The sequence below is a fragment of the Oncorhynchus kisutch genome, linkage group LG19 (genome assembly GCF_002021735.2).
Source record: "Oncorhynchus kisutch isolate 150728-3 linkage group LG19, Okis_V2, whole genome shotgun sequence".
Classification (NCBI taxonomy): domain Eukaryota; kingdom Metazoa; phylum Chordata; class Actinopteri; order Salmoniformes; family Salmonidae; genus Oncorhynchus; species Oncorhynchus kisutch.
This window is the reverse complement of record NC_034192.2, coordinates 24,668,807-24,694,765: the sequence shown is the minus strand read 5'-3', so window position 1 is coordinate 24,694,765 and position 25,959 is coordinate 24,668,807. Positions and strand designations below refer to the sequence as shown.

Below are 25,959 nucleotides of genomic sequence, written 5' to 3'. Positions count from 1 at the left end.
ATCTCTGTCTGTCAACAATCCCTGATGGGAAACCTACAGATTAAGTATTTTTGGTGGCTGGGACAGACGCCCGCAGCGTGAAAAGACAGGGAGCTTGTCTGCGAGGACTGCGGGTTCCCGCACAGGCGTGTCACCTGACTGTCTAAGGGGAGTATTGATGGGCAAGGGTAGCGGCCAACCTGTGATCCCCTGTGACTTGCTGGGGTTCCGTCTTTTGTCATGCGACCCCTTTGACCATCAGGGTTCTGAGTAGGTGCTGGCTCAGCAATCCGATGGTCAACCCTGTTACGACGGTATAGTGATCCATTCACTTTGACCAAGTAGGAGAGTGGGGCCACATTCTGTACACAGGATCCGAGTCTCCAGAGGCCTGTCCGGTCCCCTGGTAGTGGCTTCATTCGCACCGTTTCACCCACCCTGAGCTCAGGTTAAGTCTTTTGCTGATTTGTCGTAGATGAACTTGGAGACCTGTCTTCTGTGACGTAGCTTCACCAGCACGTCTGTCACCACACATGGCTCCAGGAGAGTGCTGACTTTTAAGCACCGTGTCATGAGGCGCTTGGCCGAGCTGCTATCCATGCCTTCTGTCGGGGTATAGCGCCACTGCAGGATTGCTTTCCAGGCATCTTTGCCCTCTCGCAGAGCCTTTTTGCAGAGGTTCTTTGCGATTTTTACTGCGGACTCCGCCTTCCCATTAGCTTTTGGATGTCGTGGTGATGAAGTGATGTGCTCAAATTCCCATCCTGCAGCAAATTTTCGGAACTCAACTCCAGAGAATTGGGGTCCATTGTCTGAAATTACCCTATCTGGCTGGCCATAGCGGGCAAACTGAGCCTTGCAGCATTTGATCGTTGTCTCTGCTGAGAGGTCGGGGAGGAGGTCAATCTCCCAAAAGTCAGAGTAATTATCGACTACCAGCAGAAAGTCTTTTCCACTGTGCTGGAAGAGATCTAGACTTACTATCTGCCAGGGGCGCATCGGTAGCTCGTAGGACATCATCGTCTCTCTCTGTTGCTCAATGGCATATTCATTGCAGATTGAGCATTTACTGACATAGTCTTTGATTTCACATTTCCAAGACAGCCTTTCCAAGACAGCCTTCACTTTTTCAGGATCCGCCTTCAATCCGGTGGAGTACAAGATGTGCCCATGAAAGCAGACCTCTGGCACTTTAAACTGAAGCTTTTTTATGCTTAGCCTTAGCTTGACCTGTCTGCATCTTACCATCAGGGCCAGCAGCTTGGCGTCATGGTCACATTCTGCCTCCTCATCACTGTCCCCACAGCCCACTACGAGGATGTCATCTGCTATGGGTTCCATGCCACTGAGTCCCATCAACAGCTCACGCTGTTTCCGCTGATACACCTCTGGAGCCACGGAGACACCAAACGGAAGTTCAACCACCTCTTCCTGCCCCAGGGTGTCCAAAAGGTGGTCATGTAGCTGCTGGGCTCGTCGAGCTTGCACTGCAGGAAGGCATCTCTGGCATCCACGAGCGTGAAGACTCTGGCCTTTGGGAGCTTGTAAAGAACATCCTCCAACGTGGGCATAATGTAATGTGAACGTCGCAGAGCCCGGTTGAGGTGTTTAGGATCAATGCATATCCGTAGCTTGTCTGGTTTCTTGATGATAACCATATTACTTATCCAGTCTGTAGGCTCGGTGACGGATATGATGTGGCCATCTGCTTCGTATTTGTCAAGCTGAGCCTTCGTAGCTGCTTTCATGGCCACTGGTACATTGCGTGGTGCACACTGGACAGGCTGGATTGCTGCGTCCAACTCAAAGTGGACTTCCCCGGGAACTGACTCGACCGGTGCGTTGAAGACATCATGGTACTTGCTTAGGAGTGTCTCCTTGCTCAGGGGCCCAGCCTGGACTTTGTCTATAATGTTAAGATCAGCTGGGATGGTGAAGTTAATAAGCCCAAGGCGCTCACATGTAGAACCTGACAGTAATGGCTGTTGACTAGCCTCAACTATTTCAAACTCAAGGGTGTGTTTCTGGCCACGTAAAACACACTCTGTCACAAACAGGCCTAAAGAGGTCATGAACTGGCCTGAATACAGTTTCAGCTTGGTGCTACTCTGTGTGAGTTTGTCTCTGTCCTTTTGTCTTTAAGGCTCATAACGTTGCATGTGGCCCTGAATCTAGCTGGCATTGCTGTGGTTTATTATTAAGTAGCAGAATGAGAAACCACTTTTGTCCTTTTGCCCTCACTGCCCCTATGCACTCGCTAGCATATACATCCTCTGTGCTGTCGTTCCCTTCATCTGTGTTTGTTTCCATGGAGTGCACTTTACCCTCCTTTCTCTTGCTTTTCATGCAGACCCTTGCGAAGTGATTAGCTGTACCACAGGATTTGCATATTTTTCCATAGGCTGAGCAGTGTTCTTTTCCTCGTCCATGAGAAATGCCACAATATCGGCATGTATTGGGGTTGTCTACTGCAGAGTTGGCTGTAGTATTAGCATTAGCTGTGGCAAAGGGGAATTTCTTTACTGGCTGCCTGAATGTAGCATTGACATTGTCCATATGTTGCCTTTCTAGCTCCATGGACCTTATCAGTAAGCTCTGCTGCACGACATGTCTCCACTGCCAAGACCAGTGTCAGGTCACGTTCTCTCAGCAAATGTCTGCGGGTGCCCTCATCAGTTATGCCACGCACAATCTTATCTCTGATTAGTTCATCTCTTAAAGCACCATAGTCACATATAGCTGCCTTTTCCCTTAACCTAGTGACAAAGCTGTCAATGGACTCCCCGTCCTCCTGTTTGCAACAACCGAAAACACAACGCTCGTAGATGACGTTCTTTGCTGGCTTAAAGTAATGTTCAAGAGCATCAAGAATAGCTATAGCGTTACCTTGCTGAGCTGCTGTTAGGTTCAGGTTGTGTTTGTATACGTGTCGCCATTCAATTCCCATTATAGTCCTCAAAGTGGCAGCCACTACCTCATCGTCCTTTTCCAGAAGTCCAGTTGCTAGCGCATAGTCCTCCCATTCACCTCTAAACGTATTCCAGTTCGTGCTCCAATCCCCGCTGAGCTTCATAGCGGTGTCGTTCCCTTCAGGGGGAATGTTCGCTGCCATGTCTAACCGGTGCTAACAACACTGAAGCTAACTAGCAAACTCACTCTAGCTAAGGCCAATTCCGGCGAAATTTTACTCAAATAAGCATTTGTTTGGTAAACCAGAACAGGTGACTCTAATTTGTGGAAAGCATGGTTAGTTATCCGACTCTGACACCATGTTTGAATGTTAAATGACGAGACAGGGGCATTGATGCTAGTAACCAGTCTTGTTCAGTACATCACAATACATCCGGGTATCTGAGCACACCGGTAAAACACATGAGTTGCAGTAATGAACATTTACCAACAGATGGCATCACTGTGCCATCTTACACCCATAACAAACACCATGGTTATCGAAGGCTTGAAAAAGACTGTGGAGTTTGCATGTGGTGAAATCAAGGATGTGAACACGAGAGTGGCAAAAGTTGGAAAAAAGGTGGAAAAGAATAACAATGTCTACCACAGACGTCTCACTGATCTGGAATAATACACAAGAAGATGGAACCTGAGACTCTAAGGCTTGCCAGAGGTGGAGAATGAAGATGTGCGTGGAGAGGCTATCCGCATCTGCCAAGAAGTTATGCCTGCAGAGAAGAACAAAGTTGGTGATACCATCGACGTTGTGCATTGTCTCGGCAAGAAGCAACAGCAAAACGATTCAAGACCAAGGGGTATCATCATCTTCTTCACTGCCAGATTCTACAGGGATGCTGTCTGGAAAGCTGCTAGGAAGAACGCCTTCCTTCAGAGCCATGGTATGCATTTCGCCGAGCATCTCAGCCCGGAGGACATAGAAAGAAGGAACAAGTTGTGGCCAACGATCAAGATAGCAGGAATTGAGGGAAAGGCTGCCTACTTCTTCGGAGAACGAGGCTTCATCAACAGTTCAGAAATCCACATTCCTCCCTAAAATCTCACCAGAAGGAACAGAGATTGATGGTTTCAGCCATTTTATTCTCATTTTATTCTCATTTTCCTTATATTGTTTACCTAACAAGCATCAGGTGACTATTTTTCAGAACACTCCGGTACCTCAATAATGTATTAGCTTGTTCTTGTATGACCAGACCAGAATACCTATTTTGTTTACAAACTTACGAAGAAGGCTGAAAGCTGTATTTATTTTTTATATATACAGTAACTAAGATATTGTTTTAAAGGGCATACAGGTCTGCTCTGACTTTACATGGGTATTGTTCTATTTAGTTATTAATACATATTTCCAAGTGAAAAAGGTAGGAACATGTATATGTAAAACATGTTTTATTAAAAAAATGTATGATCAGTTTTCATATGCACTTAAAATACCCTTTTATTTAAATTATTATTTTGCATTTTATTTCTCAGAATAGTTCCTGATTACACTAAAGAGGGTTTTTAGTCTCTCTTACTACAAGAACCCTTGGTTTGGTCTTGAACATAATTTTCAGTTGAGTTGAATTTCAAAGCCAGATAACGTCTAGCTCAAAGTTTATGGAATAAGCTATTTTCACTTTAAATAGACTTAAATGGTGCAGATCTCGGTTCTTTATTGTTTACGTTCACTGCTCCTACGTCTTTGACTCATCCTACTACAGTTTATACCTTTATATCATCTTTGTTGTTTTGTCTTTGTCTATACCTTCTCTTAATGCTAGGGGGTTATGAAACTATGTGAAGTGCAAGGCCTTATTTTTATTTGCTAAATAATTTCAAACAGATTTTTGCTTTTTTCAAGAGTCTCACTCAATTTCGGCTGATGCCAACTTCTGGAGGTCGCAGTGAGGCAACGATATTTGGCTTTCCCATGGATCTTAATGCTCCGCTGGTGTCACTACATTGAAAAATACCTTTGGTGGTAATATTCTACACTCGGAATGTGACCACTTTGGTCACTTTATTTGTCTTGTGATCAGATACAATGCCATTACACTCATTACTGTAAACTTCTACGGGTACAACACCAAACATGAGAATGATGAGTTGCTTGAATCTGTAGAGAAACATATACTTCATTGGTTATCTAAATTTCCCAATTCGTTATTATTGATAGGAGGGGACTTTAACATTACTATAGATAATTCAACTGATAGTAGGCCAATCAATCAGAATTTGGGTTTAATAATTTTATGGAAAAGTTTGATCTTACTGATATATGGAGAGAGAGGTTTCCGGCTGACAGATTATTCATTCACTTGGAGTAACAAAACAGGTTCCAGACAATCCAGAATAGATTTTTGGCTTATATCCAAATGTATTGACAGTGAGTGTGTTACCACAAATATTTGTACTACTCCCCTCACAGACCATAGGACCATTTACATTGATATCAAAATATTTACCCCTGATACTAACCTTGGTAGAGCATCCTACTGGAAGCTAAATAGCTCATTATTAAATAATAATATAGTTAAATTTGAGGTTAAAGATCTGCTCTCACACTTTTGGGAAAGGGCTTGTGAAGAAAAATCTTATTGCAAGAACTGGGAGCTCTATAAATTTGAGGTGTCCAAATACCTTGTAACCTTGCAAGTAATCTTGCTAAGATCAGAAGAGCTGAGGAGGAAAAGGTGATCATTAAAATAACTTCCCTTTCTCAGAGGTCCCCAGCTGGCCTCTCGGGGGAGGAGAAGATGGAACTAATTGAGTTACAAAATAAACTGGATAATATATATAGATTAAAAGCAGAAGGAGCCTTTATTAGATCTAGGAAAAAATTGATTGAGGGAGAACAGAATTCATCCTATTTCTTTAGACTTGAGAAATTTCACTCTAAAAATAACACTATCCATAAGTTAAACATGGGTGTTATTACAGATGACCAAAAATTAATCGCTAAATACTGTAGCAATTTTTGCAGAAAATTGTATAGCTCTACGTACTGTCGGGAATCCACAGATATGTTTTTTAACTCACTGAGTTCGGCTGATGCCAACTTCTGGAGGTCGCAGTGAGGCAACGATATTTGGCTTTCCCATGGATCTTAATGCTCCGCTGGTGTCACTACATTGAAAAATACCTTTGGTGGTAATATTCTACACTCATATAGAATCTAAACAGTGTGACGAACCCATCAAAGTTGAAGAAATTATAGTCTATCAAACATCTAAAGAACAATAAATCACCAGGTGTTGATGGAATTACATCAGAATTTTACTAATTATTTTCTGAACAAGTAGCTCCCTTCCTATTTGAAGTAATGTTCTCCCTCCTACAATGAGTCAGGGTTAATAACACTGATACCTAAAGTCTAAAAAAGAAGTGCTGCTCATCGATAACTGCCGTCCAATTTGTCTTCTTAATAATGACTATAAATATTAGCCTTACTAACTGCAAAAATTAAGACTCTCTATGCAAACGGTAACAGCTCTATCAAATTGAAATATGGCACCTCACCTAGATTTGAGTTAAAGAGAGGAATTAGGCAAGGTTGTCCTATCTCTCCGTACCTATTTTTATTAATCACCCAACTTCTTGCAAATTCTTTAAATAATAGTCCTGTACAAGGTATTTCCATAGCTGATAAATAAATTATTATAAGCAAGCTGGCTGACACACTACACTTTTCTGAAAGACGCTAACCAAATTCCCATATCGATCAATGTGATTACAATCCTTTTACAAAGCGTCTAGTCTACATCTTAACATTAATAAATGTGAACTCATAGCTGTCAAATATTGTGACACGTTAATATTATGGTATACGTATTTAGGCATAACCATTACAAAGGATCAGAAGTCTAGAGGCTTACTACATTTTAACCCTCTTTTTTTTTTAACCCAGAAGAAGCTAAATCAATGGCTACAGAGGGACTTATCTTTAAAAGGTAGAGTCCTAATTACCAAGGCTGAAGGTATCTCTAGACTAACACATGGCGCTCTATCTTTATATCGTGACAGTAAAATAAGTAAGGAGATAGACCAGATGCTTTTCAACTTTCTGTGGAGAAACTGTACCCATTACATTAGGAAAACTGTTGCAATGAACACTTATAAGAATGGTGGGCTGAATTTTCTGGACTTTACTACCTGAAATAATACTTTTAAGATCAACTGGATAAAACAATTCCTAAGAAGACCCACTTCTATCTGGAATTTTATTCCTAATTTTATTCCTAGTCTTCTCTACTTTTGGTGGCCTTAACTTCATGTTTTTTGCAATTATAATATTGAAAAAGTTCCAGTGAAACGTTCTGCTTTTCATCGGCAGGTTTTCTTGTCATGGTCTTTAATTTATAAACACAATTTTTCTCCACACAGATATTATATATGGAATAATCGTGATATATTGTATAAAAATACTTCTTTGTTTTTAGAATATTGGTTCCGAAATAATATCCTATTGATGAGACAACTGGTAAATGCAGAGGGTCTTTTACTCAGTTATAAGGAATTCTTATCACTTTATAAGGTCCCTCTAACACCTAAAGATTTTGAAATTGTTTTAGATGCCATTCCCTCAGGTGTTGCTCTGTTATTCAGAAACGTGTCAAGACCTGACCCTCAGAGCCTACCTTCTATTGACCCTGTTGACTCATCAGTAGGAAAGATTTGTTTCTCTTTTGGTCCATTCAACAACAGAGCGATGTGAATCTTGTTTCAGCAGGATGTTGTATCTATACCTTATGTCATGCCTTATTGGAATGGATTTATTGATAATATCGGTTGGAAAAAAGTTTGGAGGTTGCCACACACATACCTACTTGTTAACAAAATTAAGGAAGTTTCCTTTAAAATTATTCATAAATATTATCCTGCCAACCACTACATGAAGGGGTTTAAGGAAAACATCAACTCAAATTCCTCCTTTTGTAATGACCACCCAGAAACAGTGTTGCATCTTTTTTGGCATTGTATTCATGTATGAAAACTGTGGTAAAGACATCAGTAGATTTATAATTGAACACATTTATGAAGATTTTACACTATTGTGGAGAGATGTACTGCTTGGATTCTTTACATACGATAGAAATAAGCTGAAACATTTTTATGTAATTAATTTCATTATTCTTTTGACCAAATTTCATATACACAAATGTAAATTTACAAACAAAAAAAAATAAAAATCTTACCCTACAAAAAGAAATTGAACTGTATTTTAAGACAGTTAAATACTCTACTAACAAAAAAGCTGTTAGGATTGTAAGTGTATGTATGTCCCTTAAGGTCCTTGTGTAATTGTAATGTGATATTGTACCCCCTAGCTCGATTGTCCATTGTTTATAATTTATATATACTTGTGTTCCCTCATGTACTTTCTGTATCGATTTGTTGTTAATAAAAAAAAGACAACATGCATAGTAAAGTTTGCTTAACTATATATCTTTGTCTGTCGTGACTACAACCAACACAAAGCATATTGAAACAGCTACTATGCTTGTGATCTGTGTTTTGTCCTATATTAAATTTTTTAATCCCAGCCCCCGTCCCTGCAGGGTGCCTTTTGCCTTCTGGTAGGCCGTCATTGTAAATAATGAATTTGTTCTTAACTGACTTGCCAGGTTAAACAAAGCTTAAATTTAAAAAAAAAATACAACAGAAGTACGAATGAATTTCAATGCAAGTAAAGACGCATAGGAACTACGTATATCGAAGCGCGACCAAAACTAAACGCATGCGCATATGACGGTCCCAGTCCTTTGACGCCATTTGAAACATCGCAGGACTGTTTTTCTTCAGGTATTTGCTAATGTTGATCAATTAGCTATTGTTTTAATTTGTTGACCTGCATGGTACACTATCATTGCTGGCTAGCTTTCTGACCAGATAGTATTAGTTAATTAGCTAGATCTTGACGTTCAAGTTGTGGTTGCTAACTACCTTGCAGATTGGCCTATTATTTTGTCGGTGCAGATTTCTTGTTTCAGAACTTATATTTTCTCATTGATTTAATAAAGACAGATAACATTGATTAATCGGCGAGCCTAAGTACTGAGCGGATTGTCCATAGTGTTTTTCAGACAAATGGATGGCGAAGAGGACGAATTCTTCTCCGGGAACCACTCTGGTAAGAACTGCTTTGATTCCGCCTCGGCGGGGGCTTGCTTGCCAGCTAGGTCCAATTGGTTTGTTGTTTACTGCACCAGCAACGAGTTGTCTGTTCTTTCGTGTATTTATTATGGTTCCCCGCAAGGCAGGTCTTACAGGCCTAGTTTTGTCGCTTCTGGACTACTGGTCAGTTGCCACAAAGAAGAACATGGGAAAATTACAACTGGCCCAGAACAGGGCAGCACGGCTGGACCTTAAATGAATAATACGAATGTCAATAACGCGTGGCTTCATTTGTGGTGTTGTGGTGGGTTTTTCTTAACTTTCTACCATTGTAAAATATAATTGTACATTGTATACATTGTATAATAATAGTGAAGACATCATAACTATTAAATAACACATATGAAATCATAGAGCAACCAAAAATATATATTTATATGTGAGATTCTTAAAATAGCCATCCTTTGCCTTGATGACCGCTTCGCACACTCTTGGCATTCTCTCAACCAGCTTAATCTGGAATGCTTTTCCACCAGTTTTGAAGGACATCCCACATATGCTGAGCACTTGTTGGCTGCTTTTCCTTCTCTGCGTTCCGACTCATCCCAAACCATCTCAATTGGGTTGAGGCCCGGCGATTGCGGAGGCCAGGTCATCTGGTGCAGAACTCCATCACTCTCCTTCTTGGTAAAATAGCCCTTAAACAGCCTGGAGGTATATTGGGACATTGTCCTGTTGAAAAACAAATGATAGTCCCACTAAGCCCAAACCACATGAATGGCGTATTGCTGCAGAATGCTGTGGTAGGCATGCTGGTTAAGTGTGCCTTGAATTCTAAATAAATCAGACGGTGTCACCAGCAAGCACCCTCACACCATAGCACCTCCCCTTCTATAATTTACGGTGGAAAATACACATGCGGAGATCATCTGTTGACCCACACCGCGTCTCACAAAGACAGCAGTTGGAACCAAAAATCTCACATTTGGACTCCAGACCAAATGACAAGTTTCCACCGGTTTAATGTCAATTGCTCATGTTTCTTGGCCCAAGCAAGTCTCTTCTTCTTATTGGTGTCCTTTAGTAGTGTGTTCTTGGCAGCAATTTGATCATGAAGGTCTGATTCACAGTCTCCTCTGGACAGTTGCTGTTGATATCTGTTACTTGAACTCTGAAGCATTTATTTAGGCTGGTGACTCTAATGAACTTATCTTCTGCTGCAGAGGTAACTGGGTCTTCCATTCCTGTGGCGGTCCTCATGAGAGCCTGTTTTGTCATAGTGCTTAATGATTTTTACGACTGCATTTGAAGAAACGTTCAAAGTTCTTGACATTTTCCGGATTGACTGATCTTCTTGTCTTAAAGTAATGATGGACTGTTGTTTCTCTTTGCTTATTTGAGCTGATCTTGCCATAATCTGGACATGGTATTTTACTAAATAGGGCTATTTTCTTTATACAAAAACATGTAATGATGAAGTCAGTCTCTTTGAGCCATGAGTGATTGACATGCGTATTATTCATGTTAACTCTGCATGTACATTTTAAGGGCCAGCCGTGCTGCCCTGTCCTGGGCCAGTTGTAATTTTCCCACGTTCCTCTTTTTGGCACCTGACCACGCAACTGGGCAAGAGTCCAGGATCAACAAAACTCAGGGCCTGGAGGGCCTGCCTAGTTGATAATGTTGTTAACAAGGCAGCGCAGCGCTTTAGTATGGGCAGGCCTCTCCTCGTCTGAGCTACTGTTACATCAATATTATTGCTTACATTGTCATCATGCCCATTGTATATGATACCAATAGTTGTAAACATTCATTCTGGAATGCCAAAAAATGTGTTGGTTGTGTCCTGGTCTTGTAGATGGTGGTGGCACCCCCGTACAGGACGAAAATGCTCCCGGTTCAGATGCGGAAGAGGAGACGAGGAATGAGTCGTGCCACTCAGAGGTAAGGGGATTGTCATCTAAGCAAGACGTGTTCAACACCAGTCTAGTGTGGTGGTCAAACCCTCTTGATTTCCCAACCATCTTGCACATACAGATTAACATTTTAAAAATATGTATAATATCCCAGGGCTCTATGCGGACCTTTTTTTACAAGGAAAAACAGAGGTGCACACAGACATTTAGGAGCACAATAAAGCTAGAATACTTCATTTTTCTAGGCGCGTTGGTGCTCCTAAATTAAAATGTCAGATCGCACAGCAAAATATTTAGGCTCATATGCAAGTGAAATGGTGGCACTGTAGAACCCTGTATCTATCCTAACCTTAGACTTATTTCCACTTTTTGTTATGCAGGATGAGAATAGTCATGGTGAGGGAGCAGCTCAGGCCATGGAGACAAATGGTTTGGCCAGTGGGTCAGACAACAAGGGCCACAAAAGGGAGGACAGTGACTCTGAGGAGGAGGCACCAGTCAAACGCAGCACCTCAGACATAGAGTGCACCCCCCCAACCAAACGCAGAGGCAGCAACTCGGACATTGAGGGGCCCCCAATCAAACACAGAGGCTGCACCTCTGACATGGAGGAGAAAGAAACCAAGCAGGCTGCAGTCGGGAGTGACTCTGAGAACGAGGATCAGCCCCCGTCTCCAGCACGGAGCAGACACTCAAATGCACGCAGTGATTCTGAGACTGAGGTGCCCGAACACAAAGCGCAGATCAAGTCTGATGGAAAGGAGGAGGAGTGCGGTGAGAAGAAAGGGAAGTGGAAGGCTGTAATGCATTCCGACAGTGAGGATGAGGTGGAGGCTCGGTCAGTGAAAGCAGCTGCAGGCAGTGGCCAGGAGAAGGATAGTCCCGCAAAACGGGTGGTGGACGATAGTGAGGATGATGACGCAATGCCAAGTAGGTGCCATCTACATCAGCGTATTGGGATGGGGGGAAACCGTTGACTCCTGATAAGTACACAATCAATCAATCTACTGATCCCTATTCAAATATATTTTCTATTCACTTTCTCCAGATATCGGCATGCTCTGGATTAGTACACACATTCATACTACAACAGTTCTAAGTTATTGCACTATATCAAGTAGGGGTGTGACATTAAGTGAAATTCAGAAGATAAAAAAGTTTTACAAAATGAATCACTAAACTACCACTAACATGTCCCGATCATCATAAAGGGGGAAATTTAAACATACCTAACACAACAATACTTTAATGTTAGTAGGAGGAGATATGCATCTTTCAAATTATTTACATTTTAGTAATTTAGCAGATGCTCTTATCAAGAGCGACTTACAGTAGTGAGTGCATACATTTTTCATACTGGTCCCCCGTGGGAATCGAACCCCCAACCCTGGCAGTGCAAGTGCCATGCTGCACCAACTGAGCCATCCCAGACTGCCACAGTTATAAAGCGTTCTGCATGTCATTGTCATTCACAGTTGGGAAAATGGCAGAGAGTGAGACAGGGAAGCGAGAGCAACAAAGTCCTGTATGGCAATAGTTTGAAAAGTTAAATGAGAAAGTTGTGTAATGCAAACTTTGATGTGGAATTGAGTTCTAGGTGGCAGTACACGTGTCAGTTGCAATGCTGAAGGGAGGCACTGTGAGACCCAACCTGTTGCTTTCAGCAGTGCGATTAGGGACAGAGATGATTGCAGTTGATATGCAGCCCATGTCAATGGTAGAGGATGTCGGCTTCAATGTTGCCTTAATGGCATGTAATAGAGCCAGACTACAATATGCCAAACTGTGAATGTCTGGATGTAGAAATTGTATAATGATTGCTCTGTAGGTACAAAGTGCAAGCTCTCAAACACCAGATTGTTGGAAGTTTATGAACACGCTGTCACACATCACTGCAACGAGCCATCACATTGAGAAGTGGGAACAGGCACACAGCAGAGAATTGGTGCAGTAAGCCCTACCAGACGGCGCTCACCAGTAGTAAGGTGAGCGCCTTCTGGTAGGGTTTCCACTAGATCACAAAGTCATTATTGTCTATATTGTAAAAATAAAAACAATAACCAATAATCTTGTATTTTCAGCTGTTTTGAAGCTGGTGTACAAAACTAAAGGTAAAAGTCGCAAAAACAAAACTTAAGCATAGAAACTTAAGCATAGAAATAGCGCATACAGAACGAATCTACTTCTCCTTAAACTTGCTTTCAATGAGAATTACAGATCTATAACTCAAATTTCTATGTGAAATTTGTTTGTGTCGCACAAAAAGTTACACATTGCTGCTTTAATAACCTCTTTGGGCTAGGGGGCAGTATTTTGACATCCGGATGAAAAGCGTGCACAAAGTGAACTGCCTGTTACTCGGGCCCAGAAGCTAGGATATGCATATTATTTTAACAGTTTTAGAAACTTTATAAAATTATGTCTGTGAGTATAACAGAACTGATATGGCAGGCGAAACCCTGAGGACAAACCATCAAAAAAAATATATATAATTCGGCCACTACTGTTTCCAATGGAACTGCCAGATTGCAGTTCCTAGGACTTCTACTAGAATTTGTAGTTTTTCTAAGTGGCTCCCATTTTGGCTGTAGTGTTTTCATGCGCGTGGATGAGAGCGCGTTCTTTGTTGTTTATCTCCTGTAAAGACAATAATGATTCTCCGTCTTAAAATGTATTGTTTATTTATGTATTAGTGTACCTGAGTTTTGATTATAAACGTTGATTGACTTGTTTGGAGAAGTTTATTGGTAAAGTTTGGGATTCATTTTGTATGTGTTTTGAAGGAGGGAAACCGGTGGATTATTGAATGAGGCGTGCCAGCTAAACTGAGTTATTTATCAAACAAAAGGACCATTTGTGATGTAGCTGGGACCTTTTGGAGTGCCAACAGAAAAAGATCTTCAAAGGTAAGGCATTTATTATATTGCTATTTCTGACTTTCGTGGCACACCTGGCTGGCTGAAAAATGTTTTTCATGCCTTTGTATACGCGGCGCTGTCCTCAGATTAATCGCATGGTATGCTTTAGCCGTAAAGCCTTTTTGATATCTGACAAAGAGGCTGGATTAACAAGAGGTAAGAAGTTAATTAAGACAGGTTGTATAAATAGGTGGGGTTTATGACTGTGGCTGTGGTAACTAGTGACGACCGTCTGGTCGAACTGGATTGCGGTAGATTGAACTGCATTGCCCCTTAGTGGTCATACGGAGGACCATATCTGAATAGTGAAGTCACATAAATCATAACATTTTCTCATAATTTAACGATTAATAAATGGCAGTTTAAACATTAACCACATTTTTTACATTTGTCACATGCGTCGTTCCCCAGTTCAAATGTTTAAACGTTGTGGTTATTTCCACGTGTAGCAGAGAAATAACAACAAATAAGGCACTGACTGATAGCTGTTAGCTAGTATGCTAACCGTAGCTAGCTAATACAAGTTATGTGAGCACCATTTCAGTTAAGACGGGCAATACTGAAAGTCAGATGAAAAATTATTATTTCAGAAAGACTACCTGGCTTTTGTTGTTGTCTTGTCTGACTTTTGACCTTTTGATAATTCCAGCGACCCTGTTGGATTCCAGACGTCATTAATATGTGGATATGCACACGGACATGATCAAAAAGCTATATTTGCTCAAAAAGCTACAGTGGGGCAAAAAAGTATTTAGTCAGCCACTTAAAAAGATGAGAGGCCTGTAATTTTCATCATAGGTACACTTCAACTATGACAGACAAAATGAGGGAAAAAATCCAGAAAATCACATTGTGGGATTTTTAATGACTTTATTTGCTTTATTATGGTGGAAAATAAGTATTTGGTCAATAACAAAAGTTTATCTCAATACTTTGTTATATACCCTTTGTTGGCAATGACGGAGGTCAAACGTTTTCTGTAAGTCTTCACAAGGTTTTCACACACTGTTGCTGGTATTTTGTCCCATTCCTCCATGCAGATCTCCTCTAGAGCAGTGATGTTTTGGGGCTGTTGCTGGGCAACACGGACTTTCAACTCCCTCCAAAGATTGTCTATGGGGTTGAGATCTGGAGACGGGCTAGGCCACTCCAGAACCTTGAAATGATTCTTGCGAAGCCACTCCTTCGTTGCCCGGGCAGTGTGTTTGGGATCATTGTCATGCTGAAAGACCCAGCCACGTTTCATCTATTGAAGATGATCAGCCCTTGCTGATGGAAGGAGGTTTTCACTCAAAATCTCACGATTACATGGCCCCATTCATTCTTTCCTTTACATGGATCAGTCGTCCTGGTCCCTTTGCAGAAAAATGGCCCCAAAGCATGATGTTTCCACCCCCATGCTTCACAGTAGGTATGGTGTTCTTTGGATGCAACTCAGCATTCTTTGTCCTCCAAACACGATGAGTTGAGTTTTTACCAAAAAGTTATATTTTGGTTTCATCTGGATCATCCAAATGCTCTCTAGCAAACTTCAGACGGGCCTGGACATGTACTGGCTTAAGCAGGGGGACACGTCTGGCACTGCAGGATTTGAGTCCCTGGTGGCGTAGTGTGTTACTGATGGTAGGCTTTGTTACTTTGGTCCCAGCTCTCTGCAGGTCATTCACTAGGTCCCCCCGTGTGGTTCTGGGATTTTTGCTCACTGTTCTTGTGATCATTTTGACCCCACGGGGTGAGATCTTGCGTGGAGCCCCAGATCGAGGGAGATTATCAGTGGTCTTGTATGTCTTCCATTTCCTAATAATTGCTCCCACAGTTGATTTCTTCAAACCAAGCTGCTTACCTAATGCAGATTCAGTCTTCCCAGATTCAGTCTTCCCAGCCTGGTGCAGGTCTACAATTTGTCCTTTGACAGCTCTTTGGTCTTGGCCATAGTGGAGTTTGGAGTGTGACTGTTTGAGGTTGTGGACAGGTGTCTTTTATACTGATAACAAGTTCAAACAGGTGCCATTAATACAGGTAACGAGTGGAGGACAGAGGAGCCTCTTAAACCTCTTGAGGATAGGGAGACGCTAGCGTCTCAACTGGCCAATTTCCAGGGGAAATGCAGAGCGCCAGATTCAAATAAAATGCTGTCAAATTCAAACTTTCATTAAGTAAGATACTCATTTAAAGCTACACTCATTGTGAATCCAGCCAACATGTCAGATTTTAAAAATGCTTTTCGGCGAAAGCTTAAGAAGCTATTATCTGATAGCATGCATCCATCTGCACCAGTAGTAAACAAAAGAGCTAGCGTAGCAGGCGCTACACAAAACGCTGAAATAAAATATGCATTACCTTTGACGATCTTCTTTTGTTGCCACTTCAATATGTCCCATAAACATCACAATTGGTCCTTTTGTACGATTAATTCCGTCCATATATATCGAAAATGTCCATTTATAAAGCGCGTTTGATCCATAAAAAAAACAGCTTAGAAAAACGCAACGTCGCTCCAAAATATTTCAAACTACTTTTTGTAATACAACGTTAGGTTTTTTAAAACGTTAATAATCGATCAAATTGTAGATGGGGCAATCTGTATTCAATACATGAACGAAAATAAGAAAGCTCTGCTCTTCACGTCTTGCGCAACTCACAAAAGTGTCCCCTGTTCCGAGTTGGCCTACTTCCTGATAACAAAGGAATAATCTCAGCCATATTCCAAAGACTGGCGACATCGTGTGGAAGCGGTAGGAACTGAAAATAGATTGCTATTAAATATCCAAATTCTGAACAGTTAGTCCTGTATATAAGCCCATTCTGGACTTTTTGCATTATATACAATATTTTTATGTAAGTAAAGTCATTAAACTTCACGAGAGATTCACTTTTCTTATAAAATTAGGGCTGCATATGTTAGAATTATCTAAACTAAGATTTTGGAACGCACAAATGTGCACAAAGCGGGCAGTTCGGTTTTGTCACTTCAAGCCCAAATATATCATACTTTGACTAAAACAGTGACTTGCATTGTTGTGCAACATCATGGGTAAGCTCTGGCCATTGTCTTTCAGCTTGAAAAAGTGGATTTCTAAAGGAGTGGGTGTTTTAAGATTTGAGTTCATCGGCCATTGGAACCCCAAACCAATGAATCTCCGGTTCACATTTTTTTTGTTGCGCATATTACTTTCTACCTTCTGAAACTTTTTCTTGTTGTGACAGCTGATGTGTCCTCTCTTTCAGTGTTGAATTAACCATGTAACTGCGTTGGGGTTGACCCCTTTAGTCGGTTGTTTGGTCAATAGGCTGTTGGTCAATCGAGATGTCAATAATAAAGCATATAGCAGAAAAAACAAAACAATTCATTGTGATTTCACACCTGTGTTAGTGGAATAATCCATTGTGGAGGCTGTGGGGATGTCAGTCAATCACTCGAAGACATGTGCTACTGAAATTGTATGTGGTAATAATAACAATGGTGCAAAACTAATAAAAATATTATTTTATAACAAATGCACTTTCTCCCTCGTTGTGGATAGAGGGAGAAAGTAGTTCTGAAACATCAGTGCGCTGTTGAAATGGCGCCTTTTCCTAGACCATGTTGCTTGCTATGTGCATAATAGCAAAGTTGACCAGCATATTGGTTTTGAGAACAATTGATGCACCAGCAGATTATAGAATAGGTCTATAATCAATAGCCAAACTGTTAAATGTGCCTGGCTTTAGAAGTCATCAATATATCTACAGAAATAAGACGGATCCTGTTTCTGTTGCCTGTCAGTGTTTAATAGCTTATTAATTCCGTGAGCACCAAGCCTCACAACGACATGTCAAGTAAACAATTTCACTAATTTGGCTGTTTTTCATCTTTGCTTTGCTGTAATGGAGACTTTACACTTATTTTTTGTTAATTATTTAGGTTTGTTTACACTGCTCCAAATATTTTTTACAACAATAACACTCCTTTTTCTTGATCTCCTTATATTACTATTATTAAGTAATGTCATTTAACATTAGTAGGCTTAGTATAGAAGCCTTGTATAACCTTAATGGAGCTGTAGGCCTAAGAGCAAATCCGGTTTAGTCTTAATACTGTAACTTGTTTAGATTTCAGCCAGTCATTTATTTGTTAATGTCATCACACAGCATACGAGTCATTCATGATTTGAAATGCAATCAAGCTTTTTAGTTTTTAGATAAAATAAAGCAAGCCTTGAATCATTTTCTTAAACAAATAAACCTTCCATTTCGGAAATTGCATTCACCAATGAATGCGACTGTTTTTTTTGTCTTTGCTGTAACAAAGGATAAAAAAACTTAAACGGACTCTCTGGTACACTAATTTATTTAGTGTTTACATTGTTCCAAACGGTCAGAAAAATGATATTGTAATCTATACCTTTGGCGCACACAATATGCAAGGAGCGCTTGCTCCTTACCATCTTTTTCTTGATCTCCAATATTTTCCATAACTAATCACATTTTATTCCACACATCTGACTTTACCTCCTGAGCAACCAGTAAACATTCCCCCTTTTCAAGTTTATTTGTCACATCCGCGTCCATTTTGCTGTCATGGTGTTCAGAGTTTGTTATAAACAATTTATTGATGTGATTATATGTTATAGGTCAGGCCCTATTCAGATGGGATTAGTTTTACTGTGGGAAGTTGTGGTGTTTGTGTACAAAATTACCCATCTGTAATTTTAGTCGTGTCTGTTACTGTCATGTCAGTATTATTTTTTTTACATGGCAGCAGAGTAACAATTTCAGCCAGAATAACTTTTGGGGCTAACTCCTAGTCCCGTGCAAATCGACATCCCTGTCGATTTGAGCGATGAGCGATGTCTGAGTTTGCCAAGTGTTTGTCACGGTTTGTGCAAGAAACAATAACTGATTCGATAAATTGAACTAAGTGCTACGCATAAGCTATATATGAATGGCCTACATGTAGCCTATCAACTTTCACAGTGAATGCTTTTGTTTGTTTTGTGCGTATAAATGTAATATTGCCGAATGCGGCAGTAAAAATACTTTGCCTATTTAATGCAACCCTTGTTGTTAATAGATCTGCCTATTTAATGCAACCCTTGTTAATAGATCGCAAAGCAGCATACAACTCACCTAAACGTTTGGAAATAAGTAAACTTCATCCATAGCCTTAGCTCAAATCTGAAAGCCGGGGTGCATTTAGGACCTGCTGCGGATCGCAAAAATCTCCTATTGATTATGATCACACTTCCTCAATTCAAATATTATGGTGACACCAAGCTCGCATTATCATTGTGGCCCTATCACCTGGACATGTTGAAATACTTTCTTAATGCCTAGAATAAAAACTTCCAGGCTTCCGTCATAACTGTCAATTGATTGAAAAAATATAAATAATTACAGGGGGCAGGTTGGAAAAATCGAACCCTGTTCGAATTGTCCTCTGGAACCCTGTTCTCTTTTGTCCTCAGGAATAACGGCCATTCTGGAGTAGTAATTAAATAACCAAAAATCTCTAGTAATACTAGTCCACTGCGAATAGTTATTCGGTCACGTGCATGTGATGCATATATGTGTCAAGTAAAGAGGGCAAGGGTTGAGGGACTAGGGAATGTTTTTCCTAAACAAATTAGGGATATCGGTAACAACTTTCCAGTCAATTTGTTGTAATTATGTTGCAGCTTTAGCAACACGGTCAGCGTGATAAACACTTTGATGTTCTTTGGTGGTTGCTGCAGCATGGAGAGAGACAATGGGTGCTAGTCAGTCACTTGCCGTCTTTTTTATCTAGAACTTTTTTTTAAAATAGGACAGTACGTCTAAATCAATTGCTGGTCGGACTCCCTCTAGTCATTTGTGTGTCTTAAATATTTCATCAAACCGGGTACTTAAAGCATCAAACAAGCTCAGTGAATATAGTTGATTTGATTAAAACGCATATATGGAAAATCATGTTTCAACATTTCAACCACGGAAATCTAATTCGCATTAGTCTATGGAAAGAAGAGACAGACGAACACGATGATGTTGTCCATTTTCACCCCTGTTGTAGAAATTCAGTACTGAGAGAGACTTGGTCATTTCTTCAAACAATCATCTTTATTTAATATCGATTCATTATTGTAATAATGAAACAGTCAGCCCAACAGTCTTGTTCTGACTGTTAGGCTGAGAGCCTAACTGGAAATGAAAAAACATATTTAGCAACACAAAAAAAAATAATACAAAACAAATAAACATAATTGCTGTTACAATGCATTCGGACCTAAAAATGCTTAGTCACAATGGTTCTATTTCCCATAAGCCACCTTGGTTATCTATACAGGATGGTGTTTTACCCAACCCAGATTAGTTTCCCAGGTGCCAGGAAGATGAGACAATGAGACATTGTTCTAAACTATTCCAGGCTGTCTCGGGTCACACACACACCACATCTTGTCCTATGGAATGCCAGCTTTTACGTTTTTATCACCAACATCAGTAGTCAGCTTGAAGCTATCTTCAGTAAAACCCCTGTCCTCAACACCCAGACTAGCTGAAGTGGAGACCATAAAGCACAGTATTAGCAGGACAGAAATGCCTTACTCTTTGTTAAGAAAATAATTGTTACATATCCAACAAATAAGGTGAATACATAATTTTTCTATCACAACCCCACAAGTGTCTTGGGACTCATCTGAAGTCGGTACAGCCTACATGCCAACTTCTGTCTGTAGCGTCCAAACACACACGGGCCCCTTTTTGGAAAGGTGACTCTCACGAACACATACAGTACCGGTCAAAACTCATTCCAGGGTTGTTTTTTAAAAACTATTTTCTACATTGTAGGATAATAGTGAAGACATTAAAAATATGAAATCACATATGGAATCATTTAGTAACCAAAAAGGTGTTAAACAAATCAACATATATTTTGAGATTCTTCAAAGTAGCTTCCGTTTGCACTCATGACCGCTTTGCACACTCTTGGCATTCTCTCAACCAGCTTCATGATATAATCACCTGGAATGCATTTCAATTAAAAAGCGTGCCTTGTTAAAGTTAATTTGTGGAATTTCTTTCCTTAATGTGTTTGAGCCATTCAGTTGTTGTATTGTGTCAAGGTAGGGGTGGTATACAGAATATGGCCCAATTTGGTAAAAGACCAAGTCCATATTATGGCAAGAACAGCTCAAATAAGCAAACAGAAATGACAGTCTATCATTACTTTAAGACACAAAGGTCAGTCAATCCGGAACATTTCAAGAACTTTGAAAGTTTCATCAAGTGCAGTTGCTAAAACCATCAAGCGCTATGATGAAACTGGCTCTCATGGGAACCGCCACAGGAATGGAAGACCCAACGTTATCTCTGCTGCAGAGGATAAGTTCATTAGAGTTAACTGCACCTCAGATTGCGTCCCAAATCAATGCTTCACAGAGTTCAAGTAAGAGACACATCTCAACATCAACTGTGTCCTTGATCTGATGAGTTGGTTTCAACCGCTGTGTCTTTGTGAGATGCAGAGTAGGTGAACGGATGATCTCCGCTTGTGTGGTTCCCACCATGAAGCATGGAGGAGATGGTGTGGGGGTGCTTTGCTGGTGACACTGTCAGTGATTTATTTAGAATTCAAGGCACACTTAACCAGCATGGCTACCACAGCATTCTGTAGTGATACACCATCCCATCTGGTTTGTGCTTAGTCCCACTATCATTTGTTTTTCAACAGGACAATGACCCAAAACACACCTCCAGGCTGTGTAAGGGCTATTTGGCCAAGGAGAGTGATGGAGTGCTGCATCAGATGGCCTGGCCTCTACAATCATCCGATCTCAACCAAATTGAGATGGTTTGGGATGATTTAGTCCGCAGAGTGAAGGAAAAGCAGCCAACAAGTGCTCAGCATGGAGTATTGTTGAGTGTGAAAAACCCAGCAGTGTTGCAGATTATGACACTCAAACTGGTGCCCCTGGCACCTATTACCATACCCTGTTCAAAGGCCCTTAAATATTGTCTTGCCCATAGGCTACATTGCGGGGTGGTAGATGCCCAGTCTCCCGTATAACTCAGCTCAGGTGTCTGCATACACCATAGACATATATACTTGTCACAGACACGCCTTGGTTTTACTGCCCATTGGGGACCAAACATTTATTCCCATTCAAAATCCTATTTTCCATAACCCCTAACCGTAAAAATAACCCTATTTGTATCCCTAAACCTAAAGGCGTTAGCATGCCAGGCGAACCAAACGAGTGTGCTCGCATACTCCCTTAAAAGTCCTTCGTTTGAAAAACGAAGAAATATAGTACTGTCAATTTTTTGGTGCCATAGCCATACACTTCCTCAAAATAGTCAGAATGAATCTAAGATGACTCAAATGTCATACTTTGTTTTAGCAGAGGAGATCTTAGTTGTGCAATTTTACATCTAAGATGTTTGCAGTATTTCTCAAATAAAAAATGTGCATGAAAACAAGTCCTCTTGTTGAATGACAACAGACTTTATTGAATAATCCGTACTGTTGACCAATCACCGACAAAGGGGCATAGACTTCGGCTATCAACTCTGGCTTGCCTCAATATTTTTGTGTGCGCCCGAACAGCCGAGAAAAGCCTTACTGAAGTCCAAATCGAACAAACATGTTTTATTTTGGCGACTGGCGAAATGTCTCGTTTTAAATACATATAATTTTTTTTTTTTTAATCCCCATTGTTTTACTACCCTTGTGAGGACTTTTGGAACCCAAAATGATAGTGAAGTTAGACCACACAATTCAGCTCGGACAGACACAGGCAGGCGTCAGCTTGGACAGATCCAGCTCAGAGAGGTCCAACTCATTCATGTACTCTATCAGCAGCATATTTTTAATTTAGAATGGACTATTAATGTGTTTATGCAAGAAATGTTAGGGCGTTGAATCGAAATGAATCGCACCAAATTGTTTCAAAATGTATTGTTACTTTTCTCAATGAAAGATGCACATCCCTGCACTGTATCTATCAGGTCTCTAACTCCATCTGTTGGTTTCTTAATGTGATTTTGTTGAATGTGTATGTGCTGTTACAGTGAAGAGGAAGAAAGCCATCCTGTCAGACAGTGAAGATGAGGAGGAAAAGGCTGACGAACCAGGTAAAATGAAAGCCCGGCAGCTGGACCAGTGCAATTGGGTGGCTCTGGTCAAACGTAATGTACTGTATGGGGAATAGGGTGCCATTTAAGATACTCACCATATCTTGAAGTCTATGATGGTTAGCGAGTGTGTAGAGATTAAGGCTGCATCTTAAATTACTCCATAGTGTACACTGTGGTGTGTTAGGTCTATGTATTTTTTTATTGAGCTGCTCTGTTGGCCAGGTCTCCCTTGTAAAAGAGGTCTTCTGACCTCAATCGGACTTCCTAGATAAATAGTTGTGGTCAGAGCCGTGGGGCTCTATGATCATAATGATGGTGACTCCTCTTCCTCAGCGTCGAAGAAGAGCCACACTGTGTCTGACGACGAGAACTCAGAAGCGCCCGACAAAACCATGGCCAAACTGCGGGAACTGGGCTCAGAAAGCGAAGACGAGGATGATGGACAGAAGGCGACAGGAGGGAAGGATGAGAAAACACTGTTTGGTAGCGACAGCGAATCAGGTGACGAGGAAGAGTAAGTATTCCGATCCCTACACTCACACTCCGTTGGAGTTTTGAATTTCCTTATATAAATGAGAATTTGCTGTTTGCTTTTTACTAACTTTGTCATTCTTTCTGTAATGATAACACTGTACAAGGTATTATTGTTATTTTTATTCTGTAACTTGACATAAATACAATTATTTTGGATTTTTCACATGCTTCATAAACAACAGGTGAAATGCTTACTTACGGGTCATTTTCAAACAATGTAGAGTTAAAGATAGATTGCAAAAAATTATATTAAAATAGTGACAAAAGGAATAAATACACAGTGAGTAACAAATAACAATGAGTAAAAATGGGAGTACCAGTACCGAGTCGCTGTGCTGGTGTATGAGGTGGTTATTATTATACCTTTATTTAAAACAAGGAACACAGACTGAGACCAAGGTCTCTTTTACAGCTGAGCCCTGCGTATACATGTTTACACATACAGTTTTGGTACAATGATTAAGAAATTACACAAGACAAACAAAGCGATCACAGATAACATTAAAAAAATACAGTAGCATATTGTTACATTTACACACAGGTTATTCCCCTAATAGCACAAGAACTTGCATTTACCTGAATCAGTTGCAAGCAATACAAAAATAAAAATCCTCCAATAATTGTTTAAAATGGGCAAGGGGGACAAGTCTCAAGTTTAAGTTTAGTCTGCAGGCTATTCCATAAGCAAGGAGCATAACAGGAAAAGGCAGCCATACCCAACTCTGTGGAGATCGCAGGGGCGTCACGTGTAATCCTGGCTTGAGACCTGGTTTTATGAATTATAGTTATAATGTTGATGAGTGATGATAAGGTAGTTTATTCAGAAGTGCTTTATAGACACACGAGAGCATGTTGTTCTCGTCTCATGGACAGCGGTGAGACAACTCAGTGGTGAGTTCTGTAGCTAGCACCCGTAATAAACCTAAGTGCGCAGTGATAAGTAGCATCCAGCAATTTAAGTGTGGATGCCGTAGCGTGCATGTAGATGATATCCACATAATCTAATACAGACATAAAAGTAGCTTGCACAATTTGTCTTCTATTTGTAGAGGACAAACATGTCCTGTTTCTATAGAGGAAGCCTAGCTTGATTTTTAGCCGTTTACAAAGTTCGTCAACATGCATTTTAAAAGACAGTTTATCATCCAACCATATCCCCAAGTATTTATATGCAGAGACCTGATTCTTTCGAGAGCCATCTAAGCTTGTAAGTGCAAGTGTATTTTCAACCAACTTTTTTAACCTATTCAAAATTTAAAAAATTGTTTTCTTTGCATTTAAAACAGGTTTCAGCTTTATAAAATACCCTTGTAAAATCTTAATCTGTCTCCAATTGTGATAATGCTTGGTCAGCTGTTGAAGCGATAGTTACATGAGTGTCATCAGCATATAAATACATTTTACACTTATCTCATCACCGATATTGTTTATGTAGAGCGTGAACAGTGATGGACCAAGTATAGAACCTTGTGGGACCCCTTTAACCAACTCCAATGGCTCTGACTGGATGCCGTCGACTCTAACAGCCTGACTTCTATCCTTTAGATAGTCATGAAACCAACGACAGGCTTCTGATCCCAGTCCTATTAATGACAGCTTACCCAAAAGTATCGCATTGTCTGCAGTACATGCGATACATATGTACTGAAAGGATGCGTATGTATTCTAGACTGTATGGTTGGTTCTGATTTGTAGGGTTCCTATGCTCTCTCTCATATAGGAAAATGATTGCAGACATTTTTGGTGACTCAGGTGATGAAGAGGGGGAAGAGTTTACGGTGAGTTTTACTAACTTTACAAATCAAATTTCAAAAGTTTGGACACATACTCCATGGTTTTTCTTTATTTTTACTATTTTCGCCTCCCGAGTCCGTACGGGAGTTGCAGCGATGGGACAAGACTGTAACTACCAATTTGGATATCACGAAATTGGGTAGAAAATGGGGTATAAATAAATAAACAGCCTTTGATGGCCTTAATGTAGTTTTCAGTCTCTCAGTCCCAGCTTTGATGAACCTGTACTGACCTCGACCTTCTGGATTATAGCGGTGTCCACAGGCCGTGGCTCGGATGGTTGATGTACTTAATGATCTTTTTGGCCTTCCTGTGAAGGTGCTGTAGGTGTACTGGAGGGCATGTAGTTTGCCCCTGGTGATGCGTGATGCGTTTCGGGCGGTGCAGGTCCTGTACCAGGTGGTGATACAGCCCGACTGGATGCTCTCAATTGTGCATCTGTAAAAGTTTAAGGGCTTTAGGGGCCAAGCCACATGTCTTCAGCCTCCTGAGGTTGAAGAGGTGCTATTGCAGTGTCTTCACCACACTGTATGTGTGGGTGGACCATTTCACATCGTAAGTGATGTATACGCTGAGGAACTTGAAGCTTTCCACCTTCTCTACTGCGGTCCCGTCGATGTGGATAGGTGCGTGCTCCCCTCTGCTGTTTCCTGAAGTCC

General features: G+C 40.7%; 1 protein-coding gene across 7 annotated transcripts in view; it reads left to right on the top strand.

The window, feature by feature from the left end:
* Nucleotides 1-8,643: 8,643 nt before the first annotated feature.
* The window catches only part of LOC109864470 (protein IWS1 homolog), a 31,127-nt gene continuing 13,811 nt past the window's right edge, over nucleotides 8,644-25,959 (top strand). For 5 of the 7 annotated variants that reach the window (XM_020452286.2, XM_020452283.2, XM_031797304.1 and 2 more), the window contains exons 1-7: nucleotides 8,644-8,733; nucleotides 9,005-9,061; nucleotides 10,904-10,989; nucleotides 11,342-11,891; nucleotides 22,907-22,969; nucleotides 23,306-23,486; nucleotides 25,227-25,284. In XM_020452286.2, the coding sequence (XP_020307875.1) occupies nucleotides 9,019-9,061; nucleotides 10,904-10,989; nucleotides 11,342-11,891; nucleotides 22,907-22,969; nucleotides 23,306-23,486; nucleotides 25,227-25,284 (981 nt within the window). In that variant the 5' untranslated portion in view covers nucleotides 8,644-8,733; nucleotides 9,005-9,018. Of the gene's footprint in view, nucleotides 8,734-8,955; nucleotides 9,062-10,903; nucleotides 10,990-11,341; nucleotides 11,892-22,906; nucleotides 22,970-23,305; nucleotides 23,487-25,226; nucleotides 25,285-25,959 lie in introns of all 7 variants that reach the window. The other 2 variants (XM_031797303.1, XM_020452284.2) reach the window with 2 other exon arrangements.